We start from the raw sequence: 17587 nt of genomic DNA, 5'->3' as shown, positions 1-17587 counted from the left end.
TGTTTTCTCTTTCCACAACCGCACTTTGAAAACAAAGGTCTATGATATACATAGACCATATATAAACAAACTCTTATGTAGACCCAGAAGTGCTCAGATTTTTGGTTAATAATCTCAAAACTAGAGATGAAACATCACTACAACTCTCTAAAGGGTACATTTTTCAGGCTATCAGGACAGTTTTAGTGTTACCCTCCAGAGGACGATCACTCCTTGATGAGGCATAGAAACTTGGATCTAAATGGGTATATGAAGGACTGTAAAGGTACAGTTGTGCTGCTATCAGTCTCCTCTCCAGTCTGTCTTCTCCTCCCACGTATATGGATTTATATGCACCCAATACTCAGCTAGTTTGTAAATACTCACACAGGGTAAATTATTATATTATTAAATAATCCAGTTAATGGTTAATTTGGATTTCTGTGTATAGAAGGCAGAGATATGATCATTTTAGGTATTGCTACATCTTGGCTTCTGCGACTGGAGTTAATGACAATACACTAATGGGCAGGTGTACAAAGAGCAGAGTTCCTGCGCTAGGACCTTACCTACCCTAAAATATCTGCATGGTCAATAGAGAGAGTTGGGAACCCTTTGTTTATCCTGACTCATGTTCTAGGAGAAGGGTCTATGCTCCTTGATGACACAACACAACTGGGGTTTCTTTTATTTGTCCTACCATTCTTAGGCATCCTAGACTACTGGAGTACAATAAATGTTGGATGTGCAGTGACTGGCTCTGTCACTTTGCTCAACAAACCTTGCTGTCCCAACAAGTTCAGCTCTTGCCTCTGTACCAAGGGGATTAGTGATGCGTCCATGTGCTCCCTGACTGTGAGCTATACAATAACAAGTCTTAAACAGCGCTTCAATCTAGAAATCTTGGGAATTAAGTTTTGATGGTGTCAATCTACAAGTCCAAAATCCTTGAGAATGGAGAATAGCAACTAGTGGCAACCAAGATAAGCATTTAGGTATGAAAGAAAATTTTGTCACTACATAAAAAGAATTTGTCTGCAATTCTGCCATGTCAGGACAGCTTTTCTTCTCTGAATAAAAAATAAGGTGATTAAGATAAGTTCAGGGAAATGAGCAAGCAGCCTGGCATCGTGAGAATCTGGGGGTAGCATTCATCTCCTCAGCTCCCTGTGGCTGGTTAAGTGGAGAAGCCACATCTTCTGTTCACTGACGCAGCAGCAGGAGCTAAGGATCTTCCATTGTACCCCCTCCTAATCCAGGCTACATTCAGGTTTCTAGTTTCAAAAACCCAGGGCTTTTTACAGGGCTATGCAGGTGGTAAAATGATGTATTTTAAAACTGTAGCCTACAAAAATGTAGAGAATGTAAATTGCATCCTGGAATGGTGCAGTGGGCACAGGGATGTCTGTACAGGATGTGTGAGTTTTCAAAACGAGTTTCTCAGAGTCTGGAGGTAATAATTTGTAAAGCTGTTTCCCTGGTGTTGGCTGTTGATGCACTTTAAAAAACAGATGAGAAAAATCTGAGGGTGTAAATCCTCCTAAAATTTACACTGGTAGATTTTAATAAAATATATCATCTTGAAAACTGGAAGAGAAGCTCTAAAGTCATAGGAAGGTTATTTAATCTCTTGAGTATTTTAATAATTTTTAAATGGTCTACTTAAATAAATTATTACCGATTCAAATGGATAGAACAAATACACTAGGTGAAGGTAATGGCTCTCCACCCCCACTCTGCATTCCCACAAGAAAGAAAATAATATATGCAGGATTTCTGCAAAACACATCACATTTTTTTAAGAAATACACTCTTTTTATATTCTTCAAGAGACAGAAGTTGTCTTGGTTTTCTGAAGATTGCAAGGAATCTGTTTTTAATAAATTAAAACTTCCAGAAACAGATAAAAGCTAGAATATTCAAAAACTAATTGGTGAATCATAAACTTTCTGTTTTTCACAGAAGCTTTGGCTCCTAATTTTCTTAAGTCCTTCAACATAATTTTATCCTGTCTTATAGTAAGAGTAAACGTGTAACACTGGGAAGGTTCTGACAGTACACTCTATCCTTAATACAGTGATTTTTATTATTCAGCTGATGAAACTAACTAACCTATATTCCATTTAACAGGAAAGAGAGAATTATTTACTGCTTTTTGTCTTGAAGAGAGAGAGGTGTTTTCCATGAATACATCTTGTATTGGTGTTTAAATTTTAACCTTCCTGAAGCACACTAAAGCAATTCCATGATGCTAAAAAATGCATACTCAATAAATACTTGAAAATGTATTGAAATGGGATAATGAAATTATAATGCTTGTTAGCTAGCTAGTGACAAAGTCATTTTAAAAACCTTTACAATATTCAGATTGCAGGTGATTAACTGCCTCTCAGAAATGCAAATGTGTGAATGGTATAACTCTGAGAACAACTGCTTTAGTAAAAGCCTGCTTAATTTCAAGTTCAGTATTGCTCTTATGCACAGAACAGGATTGCCAAGCATTTAATAGCCAAGCAGTTTGGCCACATTTGGAAATAATCTTTCCTGTATGAAATAAGATTCAAAACGAAATACTCTATTTGGACCTTTTCCATCCAATGTTAACTCTCCAATTTTTCAGTTAATAAAAAAGAATATAGTTGATTATGTTGGATAGAAAATACACTAGAAAAACATAGGATTGCTTGTTTTTGTTACTGAATTCTTAGCAATCTCTGAATGATATATGCCTCTGGTGGGTGAATGTACTGAGGAGTGGAAAGTGCAGCCAGTCTGGCTGTGTGGTTTTAAGAACTGATTCCAAAATAACAACTTCCATTAGCACAGTAGGTGGGTATGTATGCAAAGTGATTCCTATTGTCTCAGGGGAAAAAAAGCTTGTTGGTTTAACATAGTACTCTACCTACTCCTTTGTGACTAATTCGTAGCTACAAAAACACAGAACTGAAGACAATCTATGAACCTGCTTAGATTATCTGCTACAAGGCACACATAATACCAAGGGAAACCTTTTGGGGTATGACAGAGAAATAAATTTAAAAAAATAAATATGTGCAACAGCATGCAAGTGCCATAAATTGAAAGAAATTTGTGCTAATCCAGAATCTACTCCTTTAAAAAAGGATTTAAAAAGAAATCATGTAGCTTCAGTTCAGCAAAACATGAGGGCTGAAGTGCAGTGCCTGCTAACACCACTTACAGTTAAAATAGTTCTCTGTGTTATACAACGCTATTAAGGCACACTGTGATATTCTAGGGACAATCTTAGAAAGTTGTCTATAAAAGCTGGGATATTAGACCCTGGTGCAGGACAAGGAATGTAATCCAATAAAGTAAAGAAAGGTCCAAGCAGTGTTCTGAGTAAAATCAGCATGTTAGCGGGCAGATTTCCCATACCAATGGAAGCTGGAATGAACTGAGATTCCCATGTGTTAGAAACCTGGGCAGATCTGTAGCAGTTAGATTTGGTGGGAACATCTCCATTGGAGGTGTTCAAGCCTACATTAAATAATGAGAGTGAAAAAAAAGCTTTACAACATTTAGAAAACCTTTCCACATATACCTATATACGCATGTATTTAATTTGGGTTGACATTATAACTTTCAACAAATTGAAACTAACAGCTGGGATATTTGTGTAAGAATTATTGCATTAAAAAAAAAAAAAGAAAAAGAAAAGAAAAAGGGGCCAGTTCTTTAATTTCTTTCTACTGCCTTTCAAGGTCTTCAGAGCATTTTGTGAACAAAGTTTCTTACAGTGTTGATTTGTTTTATCTTCAAACTTTTAATGACATTATTTTTTAGAAGTGGTAAAATGAAAGTTCAGACTGAGCACTTCATACTATACCCCAAAATTATGATATTGCATCTCTGAAAATAAACTAATTGATACATGTTTTGTAGATCAAAGCTTTTGCCTTCACATGGGAAACCTGCAATACAGCCTAAAATTGAAATACCTCATTATTTATTCACCAGTAAGCAAAGAGAAAAACCCCACATCACAAAGATGTGGAAATGGCACTGCTTTCTGCTTCTGTGTTTACACAAAGTGCCAATAGCTGGCTTGCATAAAGCCTTCTAGCATAAAGCAATAGATAAAATTGTGTCAGAAAACAAGCAATGTACTGTGTTATCATTAAGACCTGTCTGCTTTGTAGTAATTAATAACAGAACCTTTTCCTTCTCTACCTATCATTCTCCAATTTATTCCGAATTACTATTATACCTTTTTGATGTCCAGTTCACTCAGATGTAGGAGCATGTATTGAAGGTTACTTGGTCTTTCCAGAAGTCTTAAATTTTACAATGTGATTTTGAAAATTAGGCTGTTTAATGAAATACTAGATGGAGGTTTCAGCAAAGCACTCATAGAATTTTCAATAATCCACTCAATTTTTCAGTCAGTCCTGGAAACCATGATATATTTACACTATAACATTTAAAAATAGTTTTAAAATGCCAGTGCATGAAGCCTCAGATATCCTTTCAGACGGCTTGGAGAACTAACTCCAGTTTAGTGATGGAGAAAAATAGGTGCTTACACCAACAGAGTAGTCAGTTCAAGAGTTTGGATCGGTACTGAGACTTGGCATAGACCATATCATTTTTCCATTGATATGAAGTATGCAAACATGTCCACAGCATGTTCTTTCAACAAATGTTGAAAGAACAAAATCACTTCTGCACTTCATTGTTCTCAGTGGATTTTTCTTGCATGATTTGTCCAGTCATCTCTTGAACTCAACCAGAATATAATCAACAGCCCTCTGTGGCAATGAGTTCCAAATTTAGATACACAATTATGGAAAATACTGCACTTTTTTATTGATTTGGTTCATTTCAGAATCCTTCAGTTTCATAAAGCAAATACTTGTCCGCTAGTGCTATTCCTGTTAAACATATGGGGAACAGGAAGAAGTTAAATGACTTCTCCGAACTCATAGTCAATGATTGCTATGCACTGAACCCAGACTTCCTGACCAAAGGTTAGAAAATATAGTTTTCTCAGAGGAATAGTTATTTAACAACAGCACAATCTGAGGAATAATCAGTAAGCTTATTCGTTCAGGAAAGTCACAAATTCAAAACAGGGAGTATATTCAGTAAAAGATGTGCCATGATACAGAATATAAAGCAATGACAGTTAATATTATAAGATGAAAAAAGTTATCGTATAAACTCTTGTTTCACTGATGTTTGTTGCCCTAGTCTTCAGTATACTGACTGAGACCCATGCTTGTTAGCCTTGAACACTGTCACAGGGAAGGACTTAATCTGTATTTCTGACAAAGGTCCAGTTGCCAAGGGTATCTAAATGACAATAGGGCTGCAGTTCTAACTAAAGTCCAGTTCAACACAGGTTACCAAGTGGTCAACTAGCTGAGCCAATACAAATTAGGTCTTTGTCCCTGTGGCTAGATCTGCAACAAGGGACCTAAGATGCAAGAGGCAAGTAGAGAAATGCACCCATGTGAACTTCATGAGCTTCAATGAGATCAAGTGGAAGGCCCTGCACCTGGGTTGGGGCAATCCCTGGTATCAGTATAGGCTGGAGGGTGAAGGGATTGGTAGCAGCCGTGCTGAGAAGGACTTGCAGGTACTGGAGGATGAAAAGCTGGACATGAGCTGGCAATATGCATTTACAGATTAGAAAGCCAGCCATATCCTGGGCTGCATCAAAAGAAGTGTGGACAGCAAGTCAAGGGAGGTGATTTTGTCACTCTGCTCTGGTGAGACCACACATGGGGCACTGGATTCAGCTCTGGGGCCCCCAGCATAAGAGGGACATGGACTTGTTGGATTGAGTCCAGAGGAGGCCATGAAAATGATCAGAGGGCTGGAGCACCTCTCTTATGAGCACAGGCTGAGAGAGTTGGGGTTGTTCAGCCTGGAGAAGAGAAGGCTCTGGGGAGACGTTATTGAGGCCTTTCAATACTTAAAGGAAGTCTGTTAGAAAGATGGGGACAGACTTTTCAGCAGGGCCTGTTGTGATAGGACAAGAGGCAACTGTTTTAAACTAAAGGAGGGGAGGTTCAGGCTAGACATGAGGAAGAAGCTTTTTACAATGAGGGTGGAGAAACACTGGCCCAGGTTGCCCAGAGAGGTGGTAGGTGCCCCATCACATTCCAGGCCAGGCTAGATGGGGCTCTGAGCAACCTGATCAAGTTGAAGATGTCCCTGGTCCTTGCTGGGGGTTGTACTAGATGACCTTTGAAGGTCCCTTCCAACCCAAACTATTCTGTGATTCTATAAGTCCTGTTAACACGAACAGGACTTGTGCTTTTCAGAATATGTGCTGGTTTTAGTCTTCAAAAGCTCTCACTATATGGCAGTCCCAGAAAACACATAAGAAATTTTAACCTAATTCCTAATTTTAGAACTCTTCAAAATCATTATTGGTTTGGATTTAAAATGTTGGCTTTAAATCTTCCCACAAAATATTTTTTCCTTTTGTTCTTGACATATGAGTACATTTATATTTAAAAGCACTTGGTTTACAGGAAAGCATAAGGAAACAGAACTAGAAAAGAGAAGGCTTATACTTACTAACAACGTTAGCTTGTCCAGTGAAGATGGTGTACTGCAGCTCGTAAGAGACCACACTGAACTCATCATCCGATGTCCAGTGGACAGTAATGGTATCATAAGAAGCTGTACAGAGCTCTTCTCGAATGGTGGGTGGGTTGGGAGCTGTGAGATACAACAGAAGAGGCTTACTGACACAATGATTAAAATATTTTCCTTCTCACCTGGGATTAGGGCATCAGATGTGTGAGTTTGAAGCTATATTGTCCAACAAACTTTTAAACAACTTTTCACTAATTCCAGTAGTAACTTAGATTATAAGTTGTTGCAAAGGAATTCTTTCTATCAATATAATCACCTAGGAACTCCAGACTTTGAAAATATTTTCTATTAAAGTACCTTTAGTTTCAAATGCCCTACTACAAGTGATGTGTTGGTGGTCACATTAAACTGTGATTAATGGGCACAACTGACATTTTTTCTAGACTTATTTCTAACCATCACACTATAATTAACAAAGTTTCCTTGGAATGTATATCAATAGGAAGAGTCAATACTCTTCACTGTTGACTTGAAAGTACTGTTTGCCTACCCTATCTTACCAGAGATTGGCTAAGTGCTATTTGAAAAATATAATTTTGGGAAGCTGTCCAACACTCATGATTTCATGCTCACTCTCTCCAAGCTAATTTTTATTTATTTCCTAGCTATCCTTTTTAACAGAGATGCATATAATTTCTGTTGGTTATACAACTCACTTTTTGTCAGCCTTATGTAAACAGTTCTTATCATAACTTCATGACTGTATGACTATTACAACCTAAACTTCTATGTCATTGCTAATTAAATAATTCTAGAAAGTTACCAAAACACTTAAATAAAAAAGTTGTCTCACTGTTTTTGTTTTGTTTTGTTTTTTTAATTTGTTTTGTTTTTTAACCAACAAACAAGATCTCTATAGGAAGCTTTACATTCTTCTCCCATATTAACACACGTGTTTATTTTAAAGTCTTATTTGAAAAACTGAAACTTGAAATAAAGTTCTTAGGTCTAAATTTTCCTTGTTTGCATCCTCTACAAAGCCAAGCATCTAAATAATAAACAAACGGGTCTTTCTTTGAAAGCCTGGTGGGGCTTCCTGCAAGCTTGTCTCAGTGGGAGCCTCATTCCTAATCATCTTCCCTACATGCCACCATAATGTAAAAAAAATAAAAAGAAAAATCATTGTGCTTAATAGTGTTCATTCCAGCTGTCACAGAGTGAGGAAGGAGGGAACTCAAGCTGAAACAACCACAACATGCTTGAATTAAAGGAAAAGAAAGGCAACTCTGAATGGTATTTTTGCTATCAGCTCTTTAACTTCTGTTAGCCACAAATAATGGCCTCAGAAAATGTCCCTCTGAAGGAATTCTACATTTCCTTTTGCAACAACTAACTTTTATGAAACATCTATTTTACTTTCCATCAAGATTTTTTATAGTTTCTTTCCCCAGTTTACCAATGTGTGTTCCCAAGGATTAAAGTGCAGATGCATTTCCAACGAGGCTCTTTCAACCAAGAGGCATAAGGAAATGTTCAAATGTGTTTCATGATACGACTGTGATTTGTGATACTCTAAATATTGTAACATGGAAGCTTACCAATGGCTTTTTTTTTGTCAGCATAGGTACCCTTGGGACAGAGATAGGGAAATGAACTAAAATAAGAATGGTCATCCAGGGGGAATGTAAACAAAAGGAGGAGAAAAAAACCCGTAATCTGCTGTAAAGATTAGTGCTGCAATTTAGAGATTGTGTACTAACAGAGGCCAACTAACTGTTGTGAAAGCTGTGCAGTACCGTACTGGTCCTATCAGCTACGTTTCAAAAATGTATTCAGCAGAAGAACCTACCGGAGTTGTTGTTTTGTTGTTGTTTTTTTTTTTTTTTTTAATACTATTTTCATATTTTGCCTGTCCTTCAAAGGCAAAAAAAAAAAAATAAAGAAAAAAATTAATTACAAATAGACAAGTGGATCAATTTTTTTGTGTGCTAGTATTTTACTGAAGTCTTTTCAGTTATCTCCTGCACCTAACAGAGCAAATCCTTTTACTTGAGAAATGTACTTGTTGTTACTGCAACAGAGATAATAAATATTAATTTATGGAAAGCATCCATTACTGAAAGTTTAATGAACTGTAAACTGCATTTCAATAGCACCTGTCTCCAACTCCTTTGAAAATGACAGCCAAATTTCTTTTTTTTCACATGCACACATGGCTGGCCTTATGGCTGGAAATTTACAGGCCTTCAGGTAAGGAAAATGACAGAAAAAAGAGATTTGACCTAAGCACGACATCTTTTCTCTTGTTCTTATGATTAACCCACACCCCCTTGAAACTACACTGAATGAAACTCAGCTCTTCAGCAACACTCATTTCATAAACCACTCAAAATAAAGCAAAATTTACCTGCTTCTCTTGCAGACAGATGGGGAAGTCTGCATGCAAATGGTTTGTTACAACTCTCAGAATAATAGAATCATAGAACAGTTTGGGTTGGAAGGGACCTTCAAAGGTCATCTAGTACAACCCCCAGCAAGGACCAGGGACATCTTCAACTAGATCAGGTTGCTCAGAGCCCCGTCCAGCCTGGCCTGGAATGTCTCCAGGGATGGGACATCTACCACCTCTCTGGGCAACCTGGGCCAGTGTTTCTCCACCCTCATTGTAAAAAACTTCTTCCTCATGTCTAGCCTAATTCTCCCCTCCTTTAGTTTAAAACAATTGCCCCTTGTCCTACCACAACAGACCCTGCTAAAAAGTCTGTCCCCATCTTTCTAATAGACTCCCTTTAAGTATTGAAAGGCCTCAATAACGTTTCCCCAGAGCCTTCTCTTCTTCAGGCTGAACAAGCCCACTCTCTCAGCCTGTGTTCATAAGAGAGGTGCTCCAGCCCTCTGATCATTTTCATGGCCTCCTCTGGACTCAATCCAACAAGTCCATGTCCCTCTTATGTTGAGGGCCCCAGAGCCGAATGCAGTGCCCCATGTGTGGTCTCACCAGAGCAGAGTGACAAAATCACCTCCCTTGACCTGCTGGCCACACTTCTTTTGATGCAGCCCAGGATATGGCTGGCTCCTTTAGCTTAAAACCATTATTCCTTGTCCTATTGCAACAGGCTCTGCTAAAATAATGTAGAAGTCTGACTGCCAAATTCATCATTCTACAGGCCATACTCCTTCAGAAAGTATAACTCTGTAATGCAATTAAAGAGATTGGCCTTAATCAGTTATCTTCATTATTACATTTCATCACGTGTGATTTACCTGTCAGATTTACTAGTGCTGCTACAGAGCTCAGGTGCCACAGTGAAAGCTGTACAGAGACTCCAGAGCAACCTCAGGGCTGTGCCAGCACCTTCCCCCATGTGGCCTTGGATCAGGTGTGTTACACTACTGCTCAGAAAGGGGAAGTCCAGCATGCTTCCATGTGGAAGACACAAAGCCTTATACCCACCCTTCAGCCCTGTTTCCCAGTGGAGAAGCAGTGACTGCCTGGAAGTCCTTCCAGTCCATTTCAGGGTGAGGATGGAGCACTGACTTGCAACCATAACAAGACTGAAGTTTGACAGCTGATGCTGTCAATACCCTCAGCTATTGGTAGCTTCTTGCTACAGACCGCTGCCAAGTGTCAGGGAGAGCTGAGAAAAAATTGAAGCAGCTCTCAAAAACCACAAATTTACAGCCTTGAGCAGTGAGGGAACCTTGCATCGGTGCCAGCAGACTTAGTAAGACACAGTGAAAGCTTCAGTAGAGGAATTGCTTCCTAACATATGTAACTCTCCTTGGTCACGGGGTGGCAATCTCCACAGAGGACCAGGGCAAACATCTCAAAGTGTTTACTGTTTCAGTTGCATTGACTTTCATCCATCTGCATTCACAAATTGACACTCTCTGATGAGTGAAAATAATTGCTGAAAGCTGTTTTATTTGTGTGACTTCAACTCAAAGCTGAACAGGCACACTTAAATAGTCAGGAAACACATTTGAAGTGTCTGAAAGACAGTAACTAATATTAGAAAAGCAGTTTCTTAAATTTGGTCCCAGAAGTAACTGACCTTGTGAGGAGACTTACTCCCTTTCAATGAGGTTAGTCTAACTTCCCTTCTGTTCAATGTCATCTGCATGGCTTTTGCTCTGAAGCAGACTGAAAGCACCCACATGGTCCACATACCCAAAAGCAGCTGATGGAAACTTCCACCTCTCAATAGTCAATCCTAGCATGAATGCAGTGGCTCCTGGGCGACTATTGAGACTATTTCTAAATTCTCTTGGCACAAGGTCACAGAGATTGTCTGAAACCACCCCAACTCATAGAACCATACTGTTGGTATGAACATGAGGGAGTTGAGTAAGCTGCTCTGAACATCTCTTAACTGTTCATTACTGGGCTCCATGGTGTATCACAACACTGGACTGAACCAGCACACAGGAAATTGAAAGGCACAGTTACATCAGATGTGAATACAAATTTCACGTCTTAGTACCATGTCATGCATGAGTTGGCAGCAAGAGCTCAGTCTTACAACCATGTAGAAGTAGTCTTTTGGTAGACCAGAACTGTTCAAAACTAACAGAATGAGAGGAGATTACACCCGAAGCACAAGACTGAGCTAGCTGGAGGTGGTCTTTTTGATCTTTTAATACTGAAAGAGTTAGGGGGAGAGACAAATTGTAAAGGGTTTCCAGAATGAAGTTGCTTTCCTATGAAAAAACTGCTGGCATATGTTAGGCAATGCATGTTTCTTAGTAGAGTCATAGGTAAAATGATAGATGAAGAAAATGTATCGTTTCAGGTGGGATTTCTGAGGCAGGGTAAATTGCATGGTCAAAGAATAGATGTTTCTGCAATTCATTTCAAAGTATTAAGACATAGAACAAGTATTTTTGATTCACAATGGATAAAAAGAATCCTTATGTTAGTAATATTGTGCAGACTTTGCAAGTCCTATGCATTGCCTGGATCCAGCTAGATACATGTTTAGAAAAATATGAGTTCCAGATGAAGAGCTTTAGGAACTAGCAAGATAAGAAAGCTTTCAAAAGGCATCAAGGCTATATATGCAGAGGCCAGAACATTCAGAGGAAGATTAAGGATATTGTTTTACAATACTAAGCTTGACATCTCAATGTCTGGCTGGCAACTTTCAGAGAGATATCAGATTTTCATTTGGGTAGCAGAAGCTTTGGACAGACAGCTGTGAAATGATAAGCACAAACTAGTTAAATTTGTATTTGGGAAATAAATAGACTAGGAAGAAAGAAAGATGCAAACTTCCATGTGTCACATAGACAACTAAAGTTAGGAGATGGAGAATGAAGAAGATCTGACAAATAGTACACTGAGAAGAACCAAAGATGAAAATCTTCAGAAGACAACCAATGTCAATTGCTTCAAAGGCATCTGATATCAGAGAGAATGAAGCTGGAATTCAGGCTTTGACATTTTGTTCAGAGCAGAACAGATTATAGAAATCATGTAGACTTCTTCACTTGACTCACAACATAGATGTACCACTAGGACTTACAAATGGTGTTCATTTTACTTAGCTGTGAAACATGATAAAAGTAAAGGCCAATTCACTCTGCCACACATTTTGCAGTTTAAGATCTTACAAAGAAGATTCCATTTATCAATCTGATAGGGGTAAAATAAATCTTCCTCTAGAGTTTCTGAAAACAATAGAGAATAATCAAGTGCATTTGACTCTTGGGACTATATATGTACACATATACATTACATATACACTTATATTTACATAAACAAATTTTCACTGTCCGCATAGGTTGTATTTTATGCTCAGATAATTTGGACATTTGTTTCGGATTTTACCATTGGAGGCATATGCTATTTATTAATGTGAAGAAAAATAGTACAAACACAGAGCCAGCTAAAACTGTTCTTTACAGGACATCAAGGGCAAGGATAAAAATGGTAGATTAGGAAAAAAGGCTGAATTATTTGACACATTTGCAAGTTTCCTTAGACTGCATTGTGAGCAATTTTTCAGGACTGTGGATGAGGTAGGAAGAAGGCAGAGAAGGAGCTGTGTAAATAACACTGCCAGAATGACACACCATGGAAAGGATCTTTGTAGCAAGAGCACCCTTCATTTTGTTACAGATATAACCTTCATTTTCTTCAGTGTACAGCAATTAGGCTGGTAATGTTGACGTATGCTATACAAAGCGGAGAAGGCCTGAGTGATGTGGGAACAGACTGCTAGATGGAATTCACCTCATATAACTTCAAAGATTAAAACCACAATTACTTATATCTGAATGAATCTCTCCAGCCTCTGTTTGGAGCCAATTAGGAGAAATAGGCACCTCCAGAATGGAGTCAACTGACCTGATCTACGTGCCTTAAAATGAGGTGTTTTTTCCTCTTTTGCGACTATAAAGGAAGCTGAGGCTGATTGTTTTACAGGTAGATTCACAGTATCACAGTATGTTTGGGATTGGAAGGGACCTCAAAAGATCATCTAGTCCAATTCCCCTGCTGGAGCAGGAACACTTAGATGAGGTCGCACAGGAACATGTCCAGGCGGGTTTTGAATGTCTCCAGAGAAGGAGACTCCACAACCTCCCTGGGCAGCCTGTTCCAGTGCTCTGTCACCCTCACTGAGAAGAAGTTTCTTCTCAAATTTAAGTGGAACCTCTTGTGTTCCAGCTTGATCCCATTACCCCTTGTCCTATCATTGTTTGCCACCGAGAAGAGCCTGGCTCCATTCTCGTGGCACTCACCCTTTATATATTTATAAACATTAATAAGGTCACCCCTCAGTCTCCTCTTCTCCAAACTAAAGAGACCCAGCTTCCTCAGCCTTTCCTCATAAGGGAGATGCTCCACTCCCTTAATCATCTTTGTTGCCCTACGCTGGACCCTCTCCAGCAGTTCCCTGCCCTTCTTGAACTGAAGGGTCCAGAACTGGATGTTAGGGCAAATGAGTTTGGATTTTTCTTAGTTCTTCCTTTCATTTCCTTAGCTTTTTATAATTTTGGGGTGAGTACTCAACATGGTGGGAAAATTCCAGCAGACTTTGGGGAGAATGGGAGAGAGGGGAAAGGCAGACACCAAAACATTTCATGGGTGCTGTATAAAAAGATCAAATAACTCTCACCACATTATTATTATGTATCGTTTGCTTGAGTATATGTTAAACACTGATTATATTCACAGGTTACACTGTGATAAAGAAACTTCTTTCAGATAAATTCTCTCTTTCAGTTATGGCAAGAACCCCACAGCTCCACGAGGCAAGGGTGGTGCTGCCCTGTGCATGCAGGCCACCTTGCTCTTCCCAGTATTAAACTGTTCACTTATTTCCCTGCAGAAAAGCCAGAAGCCAGCCCTCTGCCTGGAAAAGATCCAGTGGCTGGCAGCAAGGAGACTCCATGCTCTCACACTCTTCTGAAATAACACGGGTATATCTCCTGCAAACCGGGCTAAGAGAATGGCCACAGGAAGCATTTTCAAGTGGTTTTCTAACAGTGCTTTGTAACTTCCATTGCAAATTCTCACTGCTAGCAGCAGATGCTTAAAGACCCTGCAAAATGAAAACCTACCCTGTGTCTCTTCTGTTTTCAATTGAACTGGAATGAATTGTTCTAATTCTGGCATTGAAGTCAAAACATCCTAAATTACAGTAATTTGTTTCTCTTTGTGAGTCAGTATTATACTCTGAGATCGCACATTACTCAGGCCTATAGAAAGGGTCTAATCTGGCAGGCTTCTTAAGGCCAAAGCTCTCAGTTAAGCAAGCTGGAGCTCATGGAGAACCCACCCCACACCCCGGTACACTGCCAGCTCTCTAGTTCCAGACACAGCAAGGTCCTCCTATTCTGTCATGGAGGAAATACACAGTATCACCGGCATGAGAAATTTTATCTTTCACTGATGAGCCCTTGATGCTGATTGCTTGAACAGCTTCTGGTTGCTCAGGGGAAATCTGCCAGGCTGAAATTTGCCACAGGGAGGAGGCAGCCCCAAGGGAGAGCAAAACATGTGGAGCATACACCCCCTGGAAAACCAGATTTGCTCCCTGCTTTCCCTTCTCAAGCCGTTCCAGGCTGAGCTCTGGCTGTTCTTTCATTTCACTTGGCTTTCATTTCATTCACTCCTGCTTGCCCACACCCTGCTGGGGTGGAAGGAAAGGAGGTAGGAAATATATCCCAGTTGTGCTCTGCAGTACCTAATGCTTCCTAGGGCATTCTAGGGCTGCTGATAGTAATATATTTGAGATTAAGATGGAGAGTGTATTCAGTTTATGGCAAGGTTGTGGTAGTTTGAGGGGCTGTAGGGGTGAATTCTGTGAAGAAAGACCAGGAATTGACTACATTGTCAGACACAGCAGGTCTAAGACAGACCCACTGCTGCTCAAAGCTGAGCCCATCAGCAATGCTGGTAGTACCTCTCTGATAACATGTTTAAGAAAAGGTAAAATACACTGCACAGCAGCTAGGAGAGGGAAGCAAGAAAATGTGAGAGAAACAGCCCCGCAGACACCAAGGTCAGTGAAGGAGGGGCAGAAGGTGCTCCAGTTGCTGGAGCAGAGATTCCCCTGCAGCCTGTGGTACAGACCGTGGTTAGGCTGGCTGTTCCCCTGCAGACCATGAAGGACCGCGGTGGAGCAGATCTTCACCTGCAGCCCATGAAGGACCCCCACAGTGGAGCAGATGGATGTGCCCTGAAGGAAACTGCAGCCCATGGAGAGGAGCCCATGCAGGAGCAGGTTTCCTGGCAGGAACCGTGGCCCATGGGGAAGTCACACTGGAGCAGTCCATTACCAAAGGACTGCACCCCAGGGAAAGCATGCATGCTGAAGCAGTTCTTGGAGAACTGCAGCCTGTAGCAATGACCCACACTGGAGCAGTTCATGAAGAACAGCATCCTGTGGGAGGGACTCCATGCTGGAGCAGGGTAGGGGTGTGAGGAGGAAAAAGTGGCAGAGACAATCCGTGATAAACTGACTGTGACCCCCATTCCCTGTTCCTTGCACTGCTCAGGGGGAGGAGGTAGAAGTGTTGGGAGTGAAGCTGAGCCCAGGAAGATGAGAGGTGGGGGGAAACACGTTTTTGTTACATTTTTATTTCTGACTATTCTACTCTTACAATTAATTAGCAATAAATAACATTAATCTTCCCCAAACAGAGTCTGTTTTGCATGTGACAGTAATTGCTGAGTGATCTCCCTGTCCTTATCTCAACACATGCGCTCTTCATCTTATTTTCTCCTCCTGCCTTGCTGAGGAAGTGGGGTGAGAGAGTGACTTTGTGGGCACCAGCCAAGGTTAACTGACCACAGAGGGGAATGAAGAAAGCCCTGTCACTACTATTCTATGAGGACCATACAATAGTAGCACCTTGAGAAAAAAAAATTACCTGTAAGGTAATCAAGGCATTCCAATAATTTCTTCTCCCTGGTAAAATCCAGTGCGAAAGTATCAAAAGTATCGTTGAGATTAATCTCAGGAATTAGAACCTGGGAGGATGCAGTTGCCATGGAAACCCTTTAATGAAAAGAAAAAAGTCTTTTAGCATCCAAGACATTTAGCACCCAAGACACAATAACTTTGACACCAAGGTAGGACTTGGTCATCATGATTGTTACCACTTCTCCAAAAGCGTGACGAAAACTATTGCATGTATAATATTTCTATGTTTTAAGTTACGAGTTTCTCCTACCACTTTTATTTTGGGGAGTAAAGTCTTCAGCAGAAAACCTCTTTTACTTAGCTTTTGCTTAACATGCAACAACAGATAAGTTTTCAACAAAATATTGGTTAAGCAATTATATACTTTGAATTCTTCTTTCCAGCCACCCACCAAACCAAAGTAGCAATAGCATCATTTTTATCTGCGTTTTAAGCAATCCTGACAGATGCTGCATCTCTCCTAACCCTTGTTTTCCCAAGCAGCTTCTTGCTGTAGGCATTCCTTGGCATTGCTGTCCCAAGGGCTTGGTGCAGATCCCCACACCTCCTCAGCTGTTCAGCACAGCACGCTGATGTTAACTTCAAAAAGCACAGCAGGGAGATAAAACAAATAGATGTCAGCACAGTTGATTTTGAAAGGTTTTTCCCTGCAAAGCATGTGTGCATACTTACATTTCCTCCAAAACAGAACAGTTTCCTTGCCTACCTCATTTTAGGAGCTACATCCACTTTTTGTCTGTCTAGCTGTACTAATATAGAGATGAGCTTTTGCAAGAAAACTGCCATCAGATGGAGTTTTCAGATCCTTCAGCCTGCTATATCAAAATACATGTTACTAGTGAGCTGCATACCAGATATGTTTGCAGAAAGTTAGGTCTGTTTAAGCAAAGAGATTTTTCAACATTATGCTATACAACAGAAATTTGTTAATTGTTTCAGTTTGGAGGTAAACACACAACCACGCATACAATGTATGTCAGTTATCTGTCATTCATGTCACATGTCAGATCAAAATATTTTGATTACCTCAATTAACAGTTTTCCAAATTAGAATATGTCCCTATAGACACGACTCAAGTAGCTCCAGGGCAAATGCTTACTATGTTTTCATAAATTTCTTCTGTAGTATTTTAAGGAAAGACAGTTAGGAAAGTCAAAACCTGAGCTGCACATCTCATTGTCTTCAATACAGTTTTCAAAAACTGAGCTGAGGGAGATTCCTACTCTGTAATGCTTATACGGTTTTCAGCACTGTTTTTCTTGCAACTGCAGTAGAACTTAGTTTAAAATAGATCCTAGTACGGATTTTAATTAATTTATTTATTTATTTAGAGAGGATAATTGAAGTGCTTTTGCCCCATTAATTTAGAGGGTAATTTCTCTGAGCTCTTTCACTTCTTTCTTTTTTTTCTGCCTCACACCACCCACCCAGTAGTTCATCTCCAGTTGCACTATGGTATGTTTACATCTAGTAGGAAAAAAATATATATGCATTTCTTGTAAGTGCCTGCGTTAGGGAAAATTCATGGGTGATACATTGCTCTACAAAATTAACGAAAGCCTTGCTAATAAACCAGCAAACAGGTTTCTAAGGTTAAGAGCTT

General features: G+C 39.8%; 1 protein-coding gene across 6 annotated transcripts in view; it reads right to left on the bottom strand.

Annotated features, from left to right (window-relative positions):
- The window catches only part of MID1 (midline 1), a 253389-nt gene that overhangs the window by 19440 nt on the left and 216362 nt on the right, over positions 1–17587 (bottom strand). For all 6 annotated transcript variants that reach the window (XM_065073456.1, XM_021292264.2, XM_005505988.3 and 3 more), the window contains 2 exons: positions 15931–16058; positions 6529–6672 (listed from right to left, as the gene is read on the bottom strand). In XM_065073456.1, coding sequence (XP_064929528.1) covers positions 6529–6672; positions 15931–16058 — 272 coding nt within the window. The remainder of the gene's footprint in view (positions 1–6528; positions 6673–15930; positions 16059–17587) is intronic.

Source organism: Columba livia, chromosome 1 (genome assembly GCF_036013475.1).
Source record: "Columba livia isolate bColLiv1 breed racing homer chromosome 1, bColLiv1.pat.W.v2, whole genome shotgun sequence".
In the NCBI taxonomy this organism is placed as follows: domain Eukaryota; kingdom Metazoa; phylum Chordata; class Aves; order Columbiformes; family Columbidae; genus Columba; species Columba livia.
This window is presented reverse-complemented; position numbering and strand designations above follow the sequence as displayed.